Consider the following 23,007-nt stretch of genomic DNA (forward strand, 5'->3'; position numbering starts at 1 on the left):
CAGGAGGAGCGGTTCAAAGACTCTAGGTTGGGAAGGAACCTGACTTTGTGTGAGGACTTGGAAGACACTTGAGAAAGTGGAGGAGTTGAATGCGCTTGAACATGAGAGAGGCAAGTTAGTACAGGCTCTGAAAAGTCTGGCAGATAGGCTACGGTGAAGATTTGGATCTTAATCTGAAGAACAGTGGGCAACGGGCTTAGAGCATGAAGATGGCTGTGAACAGAGTTGCGTTTGGAGAAGCTCTTGCTGTCTGAGCACGAAGAACGGTTTGGAAGGAGTAAGAGTGGGTGGAGAGGACAACCATCTGATGGCGGACTAGACTGGAGTGTTGGCAGCAGGATGGAGAGAAGTAGGAGGCTTCGAGGCGCATATAGGAGGCATAACTAACAGATGACGGATAGGGTCCAGTCCCGGGCTTCGTGTGATCACAGTGGCTATGGGTGAGCGGGGACTTCGTGCTCCGGATCCGGGCGCAGGCAGGTTCCCGCCCGTCAGGGCAGTGGGCGTGGCTCGCCTGAGCCGTCGCCACGGTGATCGGGTGGGGAGGGGCCGAGGGCGGGGCAGCTGAGGAGCTGCGTCACCCGGTGGTGGCGATGGTGCGTGTGTGTGGGGGGCGGGGGATACGCTGGGCGCGTCCCGGGGGTCACGTGGTGCGCAGCACGCAGAGTCCTTCTGTCGGTTGGTCCTGGAGCGGCGCAGCCGGAGCGGGGCTGTGAGGTGAGCTCGCGGCGAGGCGCGGCGAGGCGAAGCCGGCTGGCTGGGGCCGGGTCGGGCCGGGCCCGCGCCGCGCGCGCGCGCGCCGTGCGGGCGGGGACGGTGACGGACGCCACCGCTGCTCCGGTCCCCTGCCCGGCCGCGCTCCCCGCCTGGCCCCGCTTGCCCTGCCCGGAGGGAGGCCCGGGGACCGCTGTTGAGAGCGTGGCGGGCGTGCGAGTGGCGCCCAATCCCCAGGGTTGCCTGCGGGAGTGACGGTGGTTGAGGCCAATCAGCGCCGCCTGAGGAGGTTGGGCCGCGGGGTGCGGGCCCAGGGCGCGGAGCGGGCCGTGTTGCGGGTGGGGGGAAGGACTAGGGTCGGATCCTGAGCTTGTGTGGCCCCCGAGAGCTCCACCAACCACCCCTGCCCTTGCCTTGTGCTTTGGGAACGCGTTTTCTTTTATAGCCTCTTTAATCCTGTTCTGGGGAGCACACCCCTTTCTCAAGCCCCCGACTATGGGAGTGTCCCCTTTCTCTGTAGTTTTTAGAAAATGTGATCGGTGCAACCCTCTTTCTTAAGCTCTATCCCTGGGATTTTATCTTAATTTCCAAAGCCTCCCCAACTGAGGATGGTACCCCCTGACCCACGACCCCCAAATTGGGAGGACACTCCCTTTACGTGACTCCACTCTGAATAAACGTCCCCTTTTAAATCTGAGGGTTCTTCCCATTTAGCGAGTTTCAAATCTGGGGTCCAGTGACCAGTTTTGGGGATACTTATGTTCCCACAAATTCAGGGGACACTTCCCTTTTCCAGGCCTGAAATCTCGCAGAATGCTCTCCAGAATGTCTTAAATTTAGGGGCCGATTCCTTTTCCCAGCCTTTCAAAATCTGGGAGAGCACCAGTGTCCAGAGTCTACCCGAAATGAAGTCTAAATCCTGAAATTTTAAGATAGGTATTTGTATTTACACAAGGGAATTCACAGCTTTTTCCAATCACTCTATCCTTGGGGTTCCACCCTTTTTTGTGAGTTCTCCAAATCGGACCACCTTATTTCCAGATTTTCATATCTGAAAGTGTTTGTTTCCTGTCCCCACCCCCCACCCCCCACGCTCTACTTTTGGTTACACAGTTCTCAGCGTGCAGCCACCGTCCTGATGTTTGTTAAATCTGGGAGGGCACACCTTTTTTCTTAGTTTGCTCATTTCCAGACAGTGGTCCGTGGTTCTTGAGCTTTGCAGCCATCGGAGAGATTTTGTTTCCTCAGCTTCCCTTTTTGGAGCCCCATTTTCCTTTAGGTGCTCTCCCTGTCAGGTAAGTGCACCTTTCGTCTTCCTTCCTCTGATGAATAAATATCTTTCTTGAGCATGGCACTTTCTCTGCTTCTGTGGCCTTTTCTCTGTACTCACTTCCTATAGTCTTACCTCCTGAAGTCCCCTCCCCCTGGGGGAGGATCTCCCCGCCCATCCCAAAGGGGTGCCTGCATGTTGTCTTTCGTATGTCTACTTTATCTTTCATCTTTCTGCTAACAGGAACTCTTTCTCTTGGCTTGCTCTATCCCCGGGCATTTTTATCATTCGATTCTTCCTTTGGACGCTGCTCTGCTTACTGGTGGCTGTAAAGATAGTCCCATTTCTTCCCCTTACTCTGGAAGAAGCCTGAAGTCCAGGGCTGCCTGACTCCCCAGCACTGGATTTAAACTGAAAACGAATCCCCCCTTGTATTTCTTTGGTTATTCACAGGTTTCTTAATCCTCCTGATGGTCTGCTGCTTATAAGATTCTGGTTAGAAGGATACTGCTTTCTCCTTTGCTTTATTTCCCTTCATTGGAAAACAAAACAAAACAAAACAAAAAAACCCTCCAGAGATTCTTAGTCTTGCTTCCAGCTCCTAAGCTTCCTCATTGGCTCTTTTCCTTCCTTTTATCAAGAAAAGAGGTCTTTTGGAGGAATCTCTTGGTCACTCTTTTTATTCCTGGAGTAGAGGTGGGAGATGGATCTTTATCTCTCCCTGTGATCCTCTCACTTATCTGCCAAACCTTGCCCCCAACCCCCACCTTAAAATCTGCAAATGTCCTCTCCTAAGAGCCTCTCAGTAGGCTCTTTCTTTTGTATTTCCCTCTGTCTTTCCAGATCTTACTCAGGGTTTCTCAGCCGGAACCGAACCAGATTAATTTCTCCACAGCTGGAATCTCAAGTGCTTATGGGATAATGACACCTCTGACCTTTCTCCTTTTGGGGAAGTACTTGAGTGTGCAGCTGTATGAGGCCTCAGGGCGGGAGAGAGTATAAGCCTGAGAAGCAACCCTGGCAGGACAAGGCAGAAAAATACTGCATTTTCAGGACCGCGTCCTTCTGAATCTCATTTGAAGATTGGATGTTTGCCAAGCACCTGCTTCTCAGTGATGCTGGGGGATTTAATGATACTCCCAGGAACCTGTAGGAATTAATGGGGCTTGTGGTGAAGTGTGCTGAACTCCGTGTTGGAACTTGAATAAAATGAATCATTATTGTATTTTCAGAAGAACTAAGCATTTTTATATTTCATGTGCATGAAAACCCTGGAGCTGTGTTATTTCAGGAAGTGAAATAGATCCCACATTTATATCATATGATCATTAGTAAGTACCAGATTCATTAAGAAACACTGTAGGTCTGTCTGAGCAGTACCTAATAAAATATGGTGTACAGAAAGTGAAGAGGTACTTTGTATCTTATTTGCCTGATTGGTACCCTATCTATGTACTGCTATGTATAGTTCACCCTTAAAGTATTCTGCACCAGTGCTTCTCAAACTTGAATGTGCAAATAAATCACCTAGGGTGGGGAGTGTCTTGCTAAAATGCTGATTCTAATCTAGTGGGTTTAGAGTGGGGCCCAAGTATCTGCTTTTCTAATTCCCGGGTGATGTTAATATTATTGAACTACACTTTGAGTAGTTAGGTTTTATGCGCAAAGTTTAAGATTTCTCTGTGAAAGTAGGAAGGTGGTGGTTAGCCTTATTCTGGAGCATTATTTTTCTTTATCTAGATGTGTATCCCTTAAAGTTTATACAAGGCCACAGTCCTCTTTGGAGGACTACTGTTTATATTCAGTTACAGTTGTTCTAGCATTTAGCTTTTGAAATCATGGCTAGAACTTCTCCAGGAGTTTGAATCCTATTTATTTTGTCAAATTTAAATGCTTAACTATTTCTTGCTTAAAGGTGAACATAACTTTTTTTTCGGGGGTGGGGGGTTTGGTGTGCAGCATAGCCTGTGGGATCTTAGTTCCCAGACCAGGGATTGAACCCAGACCCTTGACAGTGAGGGCATTGAGTCCTCACTCCTGGACCTCCAGAGAAGCCCTTGATCATAACTCTTGACATAAAATCACTCTAGTAAATACTGCATAGCCCATATAGTGACCAGCCAGCTTGTCTCTCTGGTTCCTCATCTGTCATCCTACCATGGATAATGAGTCTGAGATAACCCAAGTCAGCAGGGTCACAGGTGTTGGAATTACCAAGCAGTCCTTGGTTTTCTCGGTTCCAGAGATGGGCCTGGCAGAGGCAGGTGCCTGCACTTTGGTATCTGTGGGAGTTTCACCAAGGCGAATGTGCTGGGAATATGACATTACTCTTTGACCTTCCGATGCGCTCTCTCCTTTTTTTTTTTTTATTTTTTTTTTCTCCTTTTGTATCCACATCTGTCTCTCAGTCTTAGTGGGCTTTTCCTTTCAGATCATCTGTACCTATTTCCCTGGCTATCACTTGTTGTGGCCTTTCCCCACCATAATCCTATTCTGGGCCCTAATCAGGACAAACCCGAATTTTTGTCCTCTCCTCACCCTGCCGCCCCCCACCCCCCCGCCCCTTCCCTCACATGAGTGTTAGATAGATCCTCTTCAGTAACAAATTTGATCTTGATTTGGCCCTAATCCCAGCACTTCCACTCACTGTGAGACCTCAGGCAAGTCACTTAATGCCACTGGACCTCATTCTCCCCATTTGTAAAACGAGGGGCTGATTATCTTGAAGGTCTACTGTGCTCTGAGCCTTTGTCCGTACCTTGGTTAGAAACCCAGTGCCTGTGGGTGCTTGTTATAGCAGATCTAATTTCCTTCACGTGCTCTGTTGGGCTTGCTGCCAGTCATTTCCGTGTTGGAGTCACTTCTGCCACTGACTCCTCTAGCCAAGGCAGCCAGCTTGTCCTCAAACCCAACTTAAGCATTCTTCTGCCTCAGTGTCTCTGCCATTTCCATGCTTTAGTTCATTCAAAACTGTCTAAGCTTCCCAAAGAATTCTTGAATTCTCTATTCAGTGTTAGCTACTTCCCTGAATCACAAAGAAGGAGTCTGTAGTTTACACACAACTTTATTTATAGGTTTTCTTATCTGATGTGTATTTAAAAAATGTCTTCCCTTCCTCCTTACCCCAGCTTTCATTTTTGCTTTGAATTAGCAGAGTAGATAGAACGAAATTTAAAAATGAAGCAGGTAGTTTGCCCTTGACTGGAGTTTGGGGAAAGAGAATGTCATGCTTTTAGCCCTCTTCTCTTCAGGTCTCCCAGATTGGGGGTCAGAGGTGTATATAACCTCTGATTGGGGGGTGTGGGGAAAGTTTACCTGTTTCTTGATGACCTTTTTTTAAAAAAATTTTTTTCTTTAAACCAAAATGGGTACTTAGTCAGAGCTTCCTTGGTTAGTTGTAAGCTTGGAGAAAGTCTTATTTCTCTCTTACTCATTTCAGCAACTGCCCTTTACAGGTTGTTGATTAACCTTGGGGTAACCTGTTGAAAATTGAAACCTTGATTTGTAATGATGCTGTAACAGCTTTGCTGGATCTCGTGTTGGGTATCCAGCTGTCCTTTGTTTTCTTTGGCCAAATAATGGAAGAGATGAGGTTGTAGAAATCATGTAAAATTTTAGGAGCTGAGTATGAGTCGCCAAACATAAACAGGGCAGTTGTATCAATATGAAAGGGAGGTGGTGCCTGAATCAGGGGACTTAGGGGAAGGAGGAAGAGGAGGGGCCTGGGGAAGGGTTTTAAACTGGGGCTTCCCTGGTGGCTCAGACGGTAAAGAATCTGCCTGCAATGCAGGAGACCCGGGTTCAGTCCCTGGGTTGGGAAGATCCTCTGGAGAAGGGAATGGCTACCCACTCCAGTACTCTTGCCTGGAGAATTCCATGGACAGAGGAGCCTGGCTGGCTACAGTCCATGCGCTTGCAAACAGTCAAGACTCGACTGAGTGACTAACACTAACATATTTGATAAGAGCTTATCCCTTGTCAGCAACATAATTCTAGGATTTTAAAGACTGACTCCCAGGCATCTTAGATGAGTCTTTGGTTCTCTTTGTCCTAGTAGAGACCTGATTTTCATGAGGTCTCTTATTTGTGTGGAAAAGGTGGGTGGCTAGGTGGATTGACATATCTACCTTGCTTCTACAGGTGCTGGGATTTCTAGGTTATGGAACTCTTGCCTGCTTATGTGGGCATTTTAGTTAGCAGTTTTTGGAGCACTCTGTTAGATCTTATTGAACATTTACAGTTTATCTATTATTCTCACCTGGTAGACAAGAAAACTGAGATTAAGTAATTTATTTGTCCAAGGTCACTTGGCTAATGACCCAGGTTGCTTTGCCTTCAAGTTTGGTGCTCATACATCCTCCTCTCAGCAGCTGCCTTAGCTTTCTCCCTCCGGGCTTGAATAAGTCACATTGGTCACAGCAGCAAACAGGTGGCAGCCTAAAAGGCAGGACTGAGGCACTGCTGAGAGAAGATGTGGCTGTGCCACCTCATCTCGGATTCCGTTCCTGCCCGTGGAAACGTCCCTCAATTGTAGAAGCTCAACTCTCTCAGCTGAGGCTGCTTTTCTCCCCTTCTTGGGACTCTCCGGAGTATGGCTGGTTTGGGCTGCTTGATAGCCCCTTGGTCTCATGGAGTGGTGAATGCTGTCCAGAGTGCTTTGATGGGTAGGAAGTCGGTCATGCTCTGCCCTGTATGATATTTATGCATCTGCAATTCAGAAAGGCATGATAGTTAAAGATGCCCCCTTTCATGTCCAGGCTGCACGGTATGTGGTGGCAGAGAACCCGAATTTGGAGGTACCTGCCACTCGCTTGGGGTTCCATGTCATGTGGGTGTGGGGCTCAAACCTCCTGGGACTTTGCCTGTGGCACAGACATTGGAGACAGACTTCCAGCATGGCAAGTTACTGACCTATCTGGACCTGTTTTCTCTCTCAAGTATCATACTAGCCTCACATCTATTGTTAGAAATATCGGTAAATGTTGCCCTCTCTCCATTTCCTAATCTGTAAAATGGGAATAAGAAAATCTAACTTATAAGGTTATTAAAACTTGGTGAGCTGTGAAGAGTTGAGTATATGTTACCACTAATTTGTCTCATTCCTTTTTTTGTTTGTTTCATTCCTTTTATAAAATGTTTGTAAAATCCCCTCATTGATCTTGTTTCTTGATATTTCATCTGTAACTACATTAGTACTCTCTGTAAGAGAGAACACTTAAAATTTGTTTCTTATTTTCACACAAAGTAATTTAACAGTAATTCCTTAATATCATTAGTGTTCAGGTTTCTCGAAGGCCTTTATAAAACATGTATATATTTTATTTTATTATTATTTTTTTTTATTTTTATTTTTTCCCTCCCCTCCTTCGCCGCCGCCCCCCGACTCATATATTTTATTTTATTATTTTTTTTTTAGCTGTTACAAGTAGAGCTGCTGTGTATAATTGTGTGATAGGTTGTCTGGACACTTTTTCAAAGTTGTTTTCTAAGTGCTAGACGTGTAATGTTCAGGTCACAGGTGAGTCTTGTTTAGCTGTGGAAGAATCCAGCTAAGTTTCTCTGGCATATGGGATCTTCCTGGGTAAGGGATCGAACTTGAGTGTCTTGCATTGTCAGGCACATTCTTTACCACTGAGCCACCAGAGAAGCCCCACATGTATATATTTTAAATTGAAGTGTAGTTGACTTATATTAATTTCTACTATACAGCAAAATGATTCATTTATACAAATATAGGTCCTTTTAAGAATATTCTTTTCCATTATGGTTTATCATAGGAGTATACTGAATATGTCATACTGAATATAGTTCTCTGTGCTATACTGTAGGACCTTGTTGTTCAAAGGCCTTAATATTTTTTTTTTTGGCCACGATATTTGCAGCATCTTAGTTCCCACCAGAGATCTAACCTGGGCCCCCAGGAATGAAAGTGCAAAGTCCTAACCACTGGACCACTAGGGAATTCCCTCAGAGCCCTTTTTAAAAAAAATTTTAGTTTAGTTTTTAAAAATTGAAGTATAGTTGATTTACAATGTGCCAATCTTTCTTGTACAGCAAAGTGACTTGCTTATATACATACATACATTTTTTTTTTTCAATATTCTTTTCCATTATGGTTTATCCCAGGAGATTGCATATAGTTCCCTGTGCTATATAGTAGGACCTTGCTGTTCATCCATCTTATGTATAATAGTTTATATCTGCTAATTCCAAATTCCCAGTCCTTCCCTCCTCCACTGCCCATTCCCTTGGCAACCACGTCTGTTGTCTATGTCTGTGAGTCTGTTTCTGTTTCGTAAATAAGTTCATTTGTGTCATATATTGATGAGGACATGGCAGCCCACTCTGGTATTCTTGCCTGGAGAGTCCCATGGACAGAGGAGCCTGGTGGGCTGCAGTCCATGGGGTTGCAAAGAGTTGGACATGACTGAAACGACTGAGCATGCATGCATGTGTCATATATTAGATTCCACATATAAATGATGTCACATAGTATTTGTCTTTCTCTTTCTGACTTACTTCACTTAGTATGATAATGTCTAGTTGCATTCATGTTGCTGCACACTGCATTATTTCATTCTTTTTTATGGCTGAATAGTATTCCATTGTATATATGTACCACATCTTCTTTATTCCAAGGCCTTATTTTTAAATGCAGTATAAATACAGTGGGTTTTGGAGTAGGTCCTGCTTTTAAAATCCCAGCTCTTCCTCCTAGCCAGGTGACCAAGAGCAAGTTACTTGCTCTGTTTTCCCTCCTCTGAAAAATAGGATAATACTGCCAACTTTTCTGCATTGTTGGGAATAAAGTATTTTTCATGGATTAGCATGTGATAAAAACACAGTAAAGTGGACATTTACTTCTATTCAGTTTCTTCTGAAGGTGAAGATAACTCTTTGTAAATGTCCTAGAGAAATACAGTAGCTTTCTGTTTACCCTTTGCTAGTAAAAAGGGTGGGTCGTTCCACTACTGACATTTATGAAAAAAAAAAAAAAAGAAAAAAAAAAAAAACTCAGTAAAAGTTAGCCATCTCCTGGTATTAATAATAAAGACCAGGAATGATAATACTTAAAGAGTAAGGTAATTAATTGACTATTAAATAATTTTTATTTATCTTTAAAACCCCATGCACAGTGAGTTGGTTGTAATTTAGGGAAATGTCTTTAGAGGTCCCATGGGGTAATGACTCCATCTCCAAATTGTTTTCCTTTGTAATATAGTGATTCAATTAAGGAATTCTGTAAGAACAGTTTAGTCAGGTATGTTTTAAAAAAGATTCCCTTCCCTAAAAAGAGCCCACACAAACCCACTCCAGAGCTGCATGACACCATTTATAGAGCCCTCCCAGCGACTGAAAACAGAGTCCAGCTTTTCTTAGGCTGCAGCGGTGAAATTCTGGTCTGTCTTCAGGTGCCTGGTTCCCTGTGCTCTGCCTTACCGCTGTGGGGTAATACCAGTTCCTACACTTACCTGTGGAGAGCACTTTTCAAAGAGTCTCCATGGAATTGTCTCCTTGAATTCCTAAGATGGGTGATACTGATCTCTTTCTTTTCTCTCTGTCAACGAGGAAACTAAGGTTATCTCATTAAAGGAGCATCTGACTGCCAAGTAAGGGTGCTGCTTGTTAGACTCTGGGGGTGCCTGTGAGGAGTTAAATGCCTGAGGAGAGATTGGCTCAGACACAGGCAGTCTCAGTGTAGAGTGCTGGGTTGTGATCCACGCAGCAGGCAAGGCTGCCACCAGTGAATAATGGGGTGGGCCCTGGCCCAGCAGCCCTTTGAGGAGGTGCTGATGGCTGAGCCCCATCTGAAGGACCAGGCAGAGAGGAAGCAGCATTGCAGAGAGTCTGGGTGTGTGGGAGGCATAAGCAGTAATAATCTTGAGAGGTTGTCATGTGCCAGGCTCTTTGATAAGTAATTTTTGCTTTTTTTTGGCTGCATCATGTGGCCTGTTGAATCTTAGTTCCCTGACTAGGGATCGAATCTGTGTCCCCTGCCCTGGAAGCAAGATTTCTTAACCACTGGACTACAGGGAAATCCCTGTGTTAAGTAATTTTTATCTTCACAGCACCTATAGGAAGGTATGAAGTAAGTACTGGTACTATCCCCATTTAACAGATGAGTAGCCTGAGGCTCAGAGAGGAAATGACTTGTGCAAGGTTATCTGGAACATGGTAGTCAAATCCAGGTAGTCCCTTTAGAATTCTGGCTCCTAACCACCATGTGCCGTTGGCCCTCTGCTGATTGTCTGCTCCACTCCTTTTAAGTTACCATCTTTAACAGCCCCTGGTTTGACTTGGTCATAGTCGCTAACTCACTGGAGGCCTCGATGCTACACAGAGTAGTTTGAACTCTGTTCTCTAAGGGAACTACTAAGGTTTTTTTTTTTTTTTTGAAATGTAATTGACATATAACCTGAAGTTTTAAACAGAGGTGTCTTATGATCAGATTTCTACTTTAGAAATATTAGTGTAGTAGCACTGATGAAGAGTAGCCCCCGTTAGTTGACTAGTCAGATTACCTGGATTCATTCAGTTCCTTGCCCCAGTACTTGGTTGCTTTGTCATTTGGGCAGCTTACTTTCTGAACCTTAGTTTTTTCATCTCTAAAATGACAATAATAATTCTCATCACAAACCTATAAGGTAGACACTAAATGAGATGATGTATATATAAAGCACTTAGAATAGTGTCTATCATAAAATAACCACTCAGAAGTCAGCTTATAAGACAGTATTGATTTGGATCCGGGGAGCATGTGGCTGGAGGTTTTGAGCTCTACTGAGAGTTGTTGCGTTTGTTGTGTGTGCTAAGTTGCTTCAGTCGTGTGAGACTCTGTGACCCTATGGACTGTAGCCTGCCAGGCTCCTCTGTCCATGGGATGTCCCAAGCAAGAATACTGGGGTGGAAAAAAAAAAAAAGAATACTGGGGTGGGTTGCCATGGCCTCCTCCAGGGGATCTTTCTGACCCAGGGATTGGAACTCACTTCTCTGCTTTGGCAGACAGGTTCTTTACCACTAGTGCCACCTGGGAAGCCGGAGAGTTGTTGCAGTAGTTGGATTAGAACTGATGGGGCCCTGAACTGGGCAGCCACTGGATAGTGGGAGAAACCTAGAAGTAGGTGTGACAAAATGGTGACTGAGAATGAGATGTGAAGGCAATGCCCATGTTCTTGGCTTGGCACATTGGCCAGTCTTGGGACCTCAAACTGTGATGTGGAGAAAAGGAGAAGGAACTTGTGAGGGTAAGATGATTAGCTCAGTGAGGTTGAGTAATGTGCCAAAGGTCAGGCATTCAGCAAATATATTCTGGAGTTAAGCCTGGGCTCCTTTCCACTGTTTCTGGGAAGAGCCCCTCATTTAACCAGTTCATTCTCAGTAACTCAGAAGACGTAAGCTCAACCTGTGTTTGTTGTCTGTCTGAATTTTAATTGTGGTAGAAAAAGACTGACTTCTAGAGAAAGCATTTCAAGTATCTGGGAAGAGGGTAAGGGAATTTTTTTTTTTGCCTACTTCTTTTCTTCCTCCTTCCTTTCCTCCCCTCTTCCCTTGTTTCCTTCTCTACCCTCTCAAGTAAAAGAGGCTAATCCAATTCTTTCAGTGTAACTTGGGTAAGCTTGAGGGAGTGGTAATGATTGGCTTTAGACTCAGTCTTCTTTCTATGCCATTGAGGAGAAATTAGTGATGGAGGGGCCTTTGCCCCTACTTGAAACAACTTGTCAGTTCTCTAGGACTATCGATGTGCTCTTTAAAAAAAAAATTTTTTTTTAATTTATTTTTGACTGTGCTGGGTCTGTGTTGCTGCTCATGGGCTTTCTTTAGTTGCAGCAAGTGGGGGCTACTCTCTAGTTATGGTACATGGGCTTCTGGTTGCAGTGGTTTCTCTTGTTGTGGAGCCTGGGCTCTAGACCTTGAGGGCAGTAGTTGTGACGCAAGGGCTTAGTTGCATGTGGGATCTTAGTTCCCAGACCAGGGATCGAATCCATGTCCCCTGCATTGGCAGGTGGATTCTTAACCCCTGGACCACCAGGGAAATCCCTAGATGTGCTCTTTTATGTTTGTTATATTGAATACTATTTGTTAAAGTTGCATAATAACAGTGACTGTAATCCTTTGTGTTTGATGTCCTTTTTGCTGGTGCTACTACTATCACGCAGCCATTTTATCACCAATATTGAGTATTTGGTGTGTACTGTCCTGAGCACTTGACATCCATTAGCTTGCTTAGCCTCACAACCCCAGGAGGTAGGGGTTATTAGTCCCCTTTTATAGAAGGGCAAACAGGGAGGCTCAGTGATTTTTCTCATCTTCACTTAGCAGGCAACAAGTGGCGCCAGGACTGGTCAGAATCTGAGTCTGAAACCTGTCTGCTCCCATCACTAAGTACTGCCTGGCCTTCCCCCAAGACGGAACTTTGGAAGAGTTCCCTCGGAAGCTTCCTCCTGTGAATTGTAGGTGTCCCTGGACCTGCTGATACTATGCTCTTCTGGAACTGTAGTCAGGGCTGCTGGGTTGCAGCCAGGGTTTCCACCTCCCAGGCTCAGGGCTGTGGGGGACTGGGAGGGGAGCTCATTCCTGCTGAGACACCTTGCCTCTAGGACTTCCCCTCTGCCTAGAATTCTTTTCCGCCTAGATCTTCACATAGTAGTCTCCTTGTCATTTAGATCTCTGCTCAGACCTCAGCTCCTCAGAGTTCTGTCTAACAGCCTCATCTAAAGGATCCTGCCACGTTAACTGGCTCACGCTGTTTCATTGGGTTTTCCACTACAGAACTTACTCTCCCAGAAATGATCTTATTTGCATATGTGTTATCGTGTTTCTGCATTCCCTGCTAGAGAACAGGGCCCGGGGTGTCCCGTCCTCCTGCCGTCCATCTTGGGGGCCCTGGCACAGAGCCGGCTCTCAGTAAAAACTGAGTGAAGGGGGCATAAAGATTTAAGCTGGTCTTTGGCTTGAAGTGTCCTTCAGTTTGAAAGGGGGTTAACATTAAGTTTATTTTTTTCTTATTTTGTTTTTTTTTATATTTTTAACCTTTTTATTTTGTATTGGAGTATAGCAGGTTAACAATGTTGTGATAGTTTCAGGTAGTTGGCAGCAGGGAGCAGGAACCTCAGCCATTCATATATATGTATCCATTCTCCCTCAAACTCTTCTCCCATCCAGGCTGCCACATAACATGAGCCAAATTCCCTGTGCTGTATACAGTAGGACCTTGTTTATCCATTTTAAATACAGCAGTGGGTATATGTTGATCCCAAACTCCTTAACTATCCCTTCCCCCCATCCCTCACCCCAGCAGCCATAAGTTCTTTCTCTAAGCCTGTGAGTCTGTTTCTGTTTTATAAAGAAGCTCATTTGTATCATTTATTTTTAGATTGCACATATAAGGGATGTCATAGGATAGTTCTCCTTCTTTGTCTGACTTAGTATGACAATCTGTAGGCCCACCCATGTTGCTGCAAATGGCGTTATTTCTTTTTTTTTTTTTAATGACTGAATAATATTATATGTACCACATCTTCTTTATCCATTCCTTTGTTGATGGACATTTAGATTGCTTCCATGTCCTGGCCATTGTAAACAGTGCCCCACTGAATATTGGGGTGCATGTGTCTTCAGACCATGCTTTTCTCTGGATGTATGCCCAAGAGTGGGATTGCAGGGTCATATGGTAGGTCTGTTTTTAGTTTTTTAAGGAATCTCCATACTGTTCTCCCTAGTGGCTGTACCAGTTTACATTCCCACAAACAGTGTAGGAGGATTCCTTTCTCTCTACACCCTCTCCAGCGTTTACTGTTTGTGGATTTTTTGATGATAGCCATTTCGGCTGGTGTGAGGTATACATTAACTTTAAAAGGCACCATTATCCTTTAATGGAGATTGAATTCCAAGCCTAGTGTAAGCACTCTAAGGTTATTGTAAAGCCCATTCTGTAGTTTCTGGAGGTTGCCAATCTTTTCAGAGTTTATTTTCTCTTAACCCTGATGAGAGCCAACTCGTTGAAAGGTCTTGTTCCCTGACCACCTATCACAAATTCTTTGTTATTTTGAGTTCTAAGTCTCTTCTCCCCAGCACATTAGGGTTGCTGAGGGCAGGGCCTCCAGTTACCATGGCTACAGTACTCTTAAACCTCTCCCAAGATAAAATCCAGAGTCCATGTCAGTACATTAACTATAAATACATTCTGAATTCAGAAAATTCTGCTGCTGTTTTTTGAACACCTACTTTGTGCTAGACATACAGGGGCTTTGCACATCTTTTTTGTTTTCCCCCCATACCGCATGGCATACAGGAGCTTAATTCCCTGACCAGGGATTTAACCCATTTCCTGTGCTGTGGAAGAGCAGAGTCTTAACCACTGGGCCCCCAGGGAAGTCCTAAGATACACATTCTTTCTTTTTTAAAAAATAATTTAATTAATTAATTAATTAATTTTTGGCTGTGCTGGGTCTTCATTGCTGCAAGGACTTTTCTCTGGTTGTGAGCTGGGGCTCGTGTCTGGTTGCAGTGTGCAGGTTTTCTCTTGTTGCAGTGGTTTCTCTTGTTGTGGAGCATGAGCTCCAGGGTGCATGGGGTTCAGTAGGTGCCATTCCAGGACTCTAAAGCACAGCTCAGTAGTTGTGCACAGGCTAGGTTGCTCCGAAGCATGTAGGATCTTCCTGGACCAGGAATCAAACTCATGTTTCCTGCATTGGCAGGCGGATTCTTCACTACTGAACCATCAGGGAAGCCCAAGAAGTACATTCTTCAGTTCAGTTCAGTGGCTCAGTCGTGTCCGACTCTTTGCGACCACATGGACTGCAGCACATGAGGCTTCCCTGTCCATCACCAACTCCCGGAGCCTGTTCAAACTCATGTCCATTGAGTCAGTGATGCCACCCAACAATCTCATCTTCTGTCATCCCCTTCACCTCCCGCCTTCAATCTTTCCCAGCATCAGGGTCTTTTCCAGTGAATCTTCTTCACATCAGGTGGCCAAAGTATTGGAGCTTCAAGCATCAGTCCTTCTAATGAATATTCAGGACTGATTTCCTTTAGGATGGACTGGTTTGATCTCCTTGCAGTTCAAGGGACTCTCAAGAGTCTTCTCCAACTTCACAGTTCAAAAGCATCAATTCTTTAGCGCTCAGCTTTCTTTATGGTCCAACTCTCACATCCATACATGACTCCTGGAAAACCATAGCTTTGACTAGACGGACCTTTGTTGGCAAAGTACTGTCTCTGCTTTTTAATATGCTGTCTAGGTTTATCATAGCTTTTCTTCCAAGGAGCAAGTGTCTTTTATTTTTTTATTTTTGCAAGTGTCTTTTAATTTCATGGCTGCCGTCACCACCTGCAGTGATTTTGGAGCCCAAGAAAATAAAGTCTCTCACTGTTTCCATTGTTCCCCCATCTATTTGGCATGAAGTGATGGGACCAGATGCCATGATCTTAGTTTTCTGAATGTTGAGCTTTAAGCCAACTTTTTCACTTTCCTTTTTCACTTTCATCAAGATGCTCTTTAGTTCCTCTTCACTTTCTGCCATAAGGGTGTCATCTCCATATCTGAGGTTATTGATATTTTTCCTGGCAGTCTTGATTCTAGCTTGTGCTTCATCCAGCCTGGCATTTTGCATGATGTACTCTGCATATAAGTTAAATAAAAGGGTGACAGTAGACAGCCTTGAGGTACTCCTTTCCCAATTTGGAACCAGTCTGTTGTTCCATATCCAGTTCTAACTGTTGCTTCTTGACCTGCATACAGATTTCTCAGGAGGCAAGTAATGTGGTCTGGTATTCCTTCCTCTTGAATTTTCCACAGTTTGTTGTGATCTACACAGTCAAAGGCTTTGGTGTAGTCAATAAAGCAGAAGTAGATGTTTTTCTGGAACTCTCTTGCTTTTTCTGTTTTCCACCGGATGTTGGCAATTTGATGTTTCCTCTGCCTTTTCTATAAATCTAGCTTGAACATCTGGAAGTTCTTGGTTCACATACTGTTGAAGCCTAGCTTGGAGAATTTTGAGCATTACTTTGCTAGTGTGTGAGATGAATGCAATTGTGCAGTAGTTTGAACATTCTTTGGCATTGCCTTTCTTTGGGATTGGAATGAAATTGACCTTTTCCAGTCCTGTGGCCACTGCTGAGTTTTCCAAATTTGCTGGCATATTGAATGCAGCACTTCTACAGTATCATCTTTTAGAATTTGAAATAGCTCAACTGGAATTCCATCACTTCCATTAGCTTTGTTCGTAGTGATGCTTCCTAAGGCCCACCTGACTTTGGACTCCAGGATGTCTGGCTCTAGGTGAGTGATCACACCATTGTGGTTATTTGGATCATTAAGGTCTTATTTGTATAGTTCTTCCATGTATTCTTGCCACCTCATCTTAATATCTTCCGCTTCCGTTAGGTCCATACCATTTCTGTCCTTTATTGTGCCCATGTTTGCATGAAATGTTCCCTTGGTATCTCTAATCTTCTTAAAGAGATCTCTAATCTTTCCCATCCTATTGTTTTCCTCTATTTCTTTGCATTGATCGCTAAGCGAGGCTTTCTTATCTCTCCTTGCTATTCTTTGGAACTCTGCATTCAGATGGTTATATCATTCCTTTTCTCCTTTGCCTTTCACTTCTTTTTCAGCTATTTGTAAAGCCTCCTCAGACAACCATTTTGCCTTTTTGCACTTCTTTTTCTTGGGGATGGTCTTGATCACTGCCTCCTGTACAATGTCACAAACCTCTGTCTATAGTTCTTCAGGCACTCTGTCTATCAGATCTAATCCCTTGAATCTATTTGTCACTTCCACTGTATAGTCATAAGCAATTTGATTTAGGTCATACCTGAATGGTTTAGTGGTTTTCCCTACTTTCTTCAATTTAATTCTGAATTTTGCAGAAAGGAGTTCATGATCTGAGCCACAGTCAGCTCCTGGTCCTGTTTTTGCTGACTTTATAGAGTTTCTCCATCTTTGGCTGCAAAGAATATAATCAGTTTGATTTCTGTATTGCCCATCTGGTGATGTCCATGTGTGGAATCTTCTCTTGTGTTGTTGGAAGAGGGTGTCTGCTGTGACCTGTGCGTTCTCTTGGTGAAACTCTGTTAGCCTTTGCCCTCCTTCATGCTGTACTCCAAGGCCAAACTTGCCTGTTACTCCAGGTATCTTTTGACTTCCTACTTTTGCATTCCAATCCCCTATGATGAAAATCACATCTTTTTTGGTGTTAGTTGTAGAAGGTCTTGTACGTCTTCATAGAACTGTTCAGCTTCTTTGGCATTAGTAGTTGGGGCATAGATTTGGATTACTGTGATATTGAATGGTTTGCCTTGGAAATGAACAGAGATCATTCTGTCATTTTTGAGACTGCACCCAAATACTATATTTTGGACTCTTTTGTTGACTTTGAGGGCTACTCCATTTCTTCTAAGGAATTCTTACCCGCAGTAGTAGATATTCTTAAGGTTAGAAAATTCAAACAATAAAATTAAAAAATGAAGTTAAATTTTCTTGCTCTATTCCTTTCATTAAGGGAACTACTGAACAGTTATTTTGTTCCTTCTTAGAGGGAAGAAACATGCATAGAGTATGCATATAATAGATCTGTCTGTATATATGTTTATTTGTATTAAAGAGGTAATACTGTATGCCTGCCTCTACACCATGCTTTTTTTACTTGATAGTGTATCTTGCAGATGGCTCCATATCAGCATCTACAGCTTACCATTTTACCTTTTAATAGCTGTACCACATTCTGTTGTATTAGTTCAGTTCAGTTCGGTTGCTCAGTTGTGTCCGACTCTGCGTCTCCATGAACTGCAGCACGCCAGGCCTCCCTGTCCATGCCCAACTCCTGGAGTTTAATCAAACTCATGTCCATTGAGTCGGTGATGCCATCCAGCCATCTCATCATCTGTTGTCCCCTTCTCCTCCTGCCCCTAATCCTTCCCAGCGTCAGGGTCTTTTCCAGTGAGTCAACTCTCCACATAAGGTAGCCAAAGTATTGAAGTTTCAGCTTCAGCATCAGTCCTTCCAGTGAATACCCGGGACTAATCTCCTTTAAGATGGACTGGTTGGATCTCCTTGCAGTCCAAGGGACTCTCAAGAGTCTTCTCCAACACCATGGTTCAAAAGCATCAATTCTTTGGCACTTAGCTTTCTTCACAGTCCAACACTCACATCCATACGTGACTACTGGGAAAACCATAGCCTTGACTAGACGGACCTTTTTTGGCAAAGTAATGTCTCTGCTTTTTAATATGCTATCTAGGTTGGTCATCACTTTCCTTCCAAGGAGTAAGTGTGTTTTAATTTCATGGCTGCAATCACCATGTGCAGTGATTTTGAAGCCCCCCAAAATAAAGTCTGACAATGTTTCCACTGTTTCCCCATCTATTTGTCATGAAGTGATGGGACCAGATGCCATGATCTTAGTTTTCTGAATGCTGAACTTTAAGCCAACTTTTTCACTCTCCTCTTTCACTTTCATCAAGAGACTTTTTAGTTCCTCTTCTCTTTCTGCCATAAGGGTGGTGTCATCTGCATATCTGAGGTTATTGATATTTCTCCCAGCAATCTTGATTCCAACTTGTGCTTCTTCCAGCCCAGCGTTTCTCATGATGTACTCTGCATATAAGTTGAATAAGCAGGGTGACAATATACAGCCTTGACATACTCCTTTTCCAATTTGGAACCAGTCTGTTGTTCCATGTATTCTGTTGTATAGATGGCCATAATTCATTTAAGTGGGCCTCTTTTGATGGGCATTTTAATTGCAGAAATTTATTGTTCATCCTCACAGGTAATTTGGCAGACTTTGGGGGATGTATCCATAGGGTGTCACTGGATATGGGTCTGTTGGGTTGTGGGTATTTGCATATTTGTAGATACTGCCAAGTTGCCTCTAGATAGGATTTTCCAATTTATGCTTCTACCAACAGAGTATAAGTATCATTTTTCCCTCATCCCCGAAAGCACTGGGTATTTTATCTTGAAATTATTAGCCTGAAAAGTGAAAAGTTGTTACTTTGATTTGGATTTCCTTTAGTTTAGGATGATGTTACATGAATAAGGATAATATAATCATATGCTTATTAGATCTTTGTATTATTCCTGCCCCTCTTCCCCACAAGCCTCTCCCTTCCCTACCTGGGAATCTGCCAGTTCTCACATTTTGCTCTTTTTTTTTTTTTTTTTCCATTTTGCTCATTTTTTTTTTTTTCCTTTCATTTTGCTCATTTTTAAGTGAGTTGTTTGGCTCTTTTGTTCTTGGTTTATATGCACTCCTTGTTAATAAAGTAAGTTAGCCCTTTGGTCATATGTGTTGAAGTTATTTTCTCCAAGTTTGTTGTTTGTGAAAGTGCCCTTTAAACTGTGTTACACAGTATACATTTAAAGGATTCATTATCATTGGTACAGGGCCACTGACTGCAAATACTGTATTTAAGGAAATAAACTAGGCTCTCTTGTCTCCTGTGGAGCAGTGAGCACACACTGTAGGGTAATTTGTTTTTTTAATTTTATTTTTAATTAAAAAATTTTTTTGACCTTGCTGCATGGCAACTTAGTTCCCCCCAGGGATTGAACCCATGACCCCTAACTGCTGGGCCACCAGGGAATTCCCTGTAGGGAATTTTGAATGTAAAGGAGTAGTTTGAAGTCCTGCCAGGGTCTTTAAAATGGAATCATATATGAGTACAGATTGCATCAGATTTTTTTTTTTCATAGTTTTCCTGGGTGTCTTTATTGAACATATTTCCTCTTCCTATTCTGGAACTAGAACTTTTTGGAAGAAAAAATCTAAGGCCCTGTAGAATGCATAAGTTAAAAGCTACAGAATCTTAGCCCTCTTGCAGCTTGAGAAAAATGTGTGTTTAAATGTAAGAAGTAAAAACTTATGTAATCTTAATTCCTACTTCTGTCTTGAACTATTTTTTATTCTTTAGTAGATGTTGTCAAATTAAATTGAGACTTTCAGACAGTTGTCCCTCCCTTTGCCCTTTGTTAGAGCCCCTTCATCTCTTCTCAGTGTTTGTGTTTGTCTTCCTGGGCGGACAGGAGCTGGGACTGAGTTGGATTTCTGATTCCTGATTTCCAGCACAGTGCCTTTCTGACAGTGCTCACTAATGATTTGTTGAATAAATTAATGTGAAATTTAAAAACAAACTCTGCCATCCTAGAGGAGTAGAGGGATTTGGGCATGGGACATAAAAGTCAGATTAGTCCTTAGTCTTGTTCTGACTGGTATCAGAGTGGAGCTTCAAATAAATGGGTCAGAGTTACAATGAAACCTGTTTCAGTTCATGATAAGGAAGACCTTCAACAATTCTGCCTCAAGAGGAATTGGTTTTCTTGAGTCATTAAGAATAATTTGCTCATTTTCATTCACTGCCTTGTTCCCACACTCCTGTATTTTAATGGAAGGCCTCCTTAGGGAAGCTGTGTGGTAAAAGAATTAATTCAGAAATCAAGCAGACCTGGGCTTTTGTGCTGGGGCTGGTCACTTAGCACCATAACCTTAGCCCAATTACTTTAAACCAAATTTCTTCTTATGTGATAATAGGATTATAATTAGCTGCTAACTATATAGTCCTTATACCATTCCTTAAATGGATTATCTCATTTAGTCTTCACATCCACTGCCTGGAGATAGGTACCTGGTATCACCATCCCCATTTTAGGGAGAGAAAACAAATTCTGAGGGGTTAAGTAATTCACCCAAATTTTTTCCGATAATAAGGGGTGGGGTTGAGAATTAAAGGCCAAGCATTTAATCCTATTACATTAATGCCATCTCTAAAAGGGAACTGTCTCCCTGCATGAAGTCTAATAAATACTAGCTGCTCTGGTGAGTTTTCAGTGCCACTCTTTTTTCTTGTGTACCATCATCTTTTCATATAATCTGAGAGGCAAAACTATTAATCTGAATATTACTTGGTATACACGAAGTCAAAAAGATAATTTGAGGTGCTTTTTCAGGCAAGTCAAAACGAAGACTGTTTACTTATATTAGGTTTGATATCTCATTTTCCTGGAGAGTGTAAAGTATAGCCAGTCAGACCTCTGACTTGCCCTTTCCTAGGGTCCATATCATCCAAATACTCTTGTTTGACATAGCCTTTCAGTTGAAACTGTCACCTGTTCCTGTGTTAGTCTGGTATTTGCTTTATGTGTTCTCCAATATCAGCCCCTTGGAATGAGTTGTTTAATATAATGGATAGCTCATCGTGTACATTTTTTTTTCCTCATGGGAAATTTCCAGTGTGAAAAATTGTAAATTTAGGAAACTTTAAGAGGGAGAGATCACTTACAAACTGTTTTTTTTATTTTCCAGTCTTTTTTTTTTAAATGCACATGAGTTTTACTGTGAGTTCAGAGGGATATAATTTTATATCCTCCTTTTTCATGTAATATATTGCAAGAAAATGTGATGGTATGTACACATTAGATATGAGGACCCACTTCTGTGATTATTCCTCGTTCATCTATTGCAAAGATTGCCCTTGTAATATGAGGCAGATATTGCCCTGACAGTGCTCTGGCATTGCTTGGGATCCAAAGTTCAGTGGGAGAGAATTTACTGGGAGTTGGCCTTGCTATATGGAGGTGGCCTGCTCAAGTGCCCCAAGAGCTCGGAGCTCAGAGTGGCTACATCTCCAGCAAAACCACCACTAGCCCCTAAAGGTCAATTTTACTCATATGGATAATGATCACCAATCCCACTTTGTCAGAATTTACTCAAGAAGCAGCAGAAAATATGGATAGAACAAACAATGAATAAATAGACATTTCTTGTCCAGCCTTCCAAAAGTAAAGGACCAGAAATCGGAGTTCAGCTTTTGTTTCCTTCCTTTGTAGCACTTAAAAATCATAGCAGTTGCAGTTTGCAGTTAAGTCATTTGTCTGTTTTACTGGCTACATTTTTTTCCCCCCAGTAGCCTGGAGGCTTCAGGAGGCCAGGAATTGTGTCTCTTTTGGTCTTGAGGACTGTTTTTCTAAAGTCTCTCAGCAGATGTTTGTTATCATTTGTCTTCAGCAAATGATTAAATTTACTTCTGAGTGACTTTTTCTTTGGTGTTCTGAGGAGTCCCCCTTACAGGTGAATCTTTTTTGGTAAGCAGTGTTGGGGGCTTCTCAGGTGGCGCTAGAGGTAAAGAACCTGCCTGCCAATGCAGAAGACGTAAGAGACACAGGTTCCATCCCTGGGTCAGGAAGATCCCTGGAGGAGGGCACGGCAACCTGCTTCACTATTCTTGCCTGTATAATCCCGAGGACAGAGAAGCCTGGGGGCTACAGTCCATGGGGTCGACAAGAGTTGGAGGTGACTGGAGCAACGTAGCACTCTTCCAGTTCTAGAGATACGAGATGCTGTGTGTTAGAGGAGGAGGAACCAGTGGAGGGCACACCTGTGCTAGGATGAGGGCAGGAGTAAAGCAGGGCGCTGACGCCGTTTCCTGGAGCTTTGTGTTTTGAATAATGCCTGTTTGTCTTTTATGTGTAGTGAGTGATACTCCACTCTGGGCAGACTTTGCCTAAGTTTCATAAATATTTAATTGGCTTTTTCAGGAGAATAAAAGCAGCCCCGTTGATGACTGAAAATGACAAAGCATCCACCTAACAGACGAGGAATCAGCTTTGAAGTGGGAGCCCAGTTGGAAGCCCGGGACCGATTAAAAAACTGGTACTTTTACATTTTTCTGTTAATTAAATCCCTTCAGTAAAGGACATTTGCCAGCACTCATAAAGAGGGGTAGCCTAGGCTTTTCTGTAGTGTGTTCCTGCTCCCTGACTCTTAAGTCTAGAGCTGTGGTAATATCTTTCTCTTTGGTGCTGGGATCCCTGTGTTGAGGGAACCATCTAGTTATATCTATTTCCCTTTTCTGCCTATTCATCTGCAGGAGTTATGGGAAGAAGAAGCAGGAGTGGCTACAGGGAAGGGAAGAGTTATTAGTGGCAACTTATTCTTGGCTGCCTGTCTGAAAGATCAGAGATGGAAGAATGAAGAAAAGGGGGGTAGATCAGAGCAGTTTGTGTGTTGCAAACAACCCCT

General features: G+C 43.2%; 1 protein-coding gene and 1 non-coding gene across 8 annotated transcripts in view; both read left to right on the forward strand.

Moving 5' to 3' along the window:
• Positions 1 to 591: 591 nt before the first annotated feature.
• Positions 592 to 23,007, forward strand: part of PHF20 (PHD finger protein 20) — a 135,891-nt gene continuing 113,475 nt past the window's right edge. For 4 of the 7 annotated variants that reach the window (XM_043884386.1, XM_043884389.1, XM_043884391.1 and 1 more), the window contains exons 1-2: positions 592 to 717; positions 22,524 to 22,638. In XM_043884386.1, coding sequence (XP_043740321.1) covers positions 22,556 to 22,638 — 83 coding nt within the window. In that variant the 5' untranslated portion in view covers positions 592 to 717; positions 22,524 to 22,555. Of the gene's footprint in view, positions 718 to 1,921; positions 2,010 to 12,094; positions 12,436 to 22,521; positions 22,639 to 23,007 lie in introns of those variants that run through there. The other 3 variants (XM_043884387.1, XM_043884388.1, XM_043884392.1) reach the window with 3 other exon arrangements.
• Positions 8,835 to 8,964, forward strand: LOC122682318. The gene has a single exon (XR_006337334.1).

The sequence above is a fragment of the Cervus elaphus genome, chromosome 23 (genome assembly GCF_910594005.1).
Source record: "Cervus elaphus chromosome 23, mCerEla1.1, whole genome shotgun sequence".
In the NCBI taxonomy this organism is placed as follows: domain Eukaryota; kingdom Metazoa; phylum Chordata; class Mammalia; order Artiodactyla; family Cervidae; genus Cervus; species Cervus elaphus.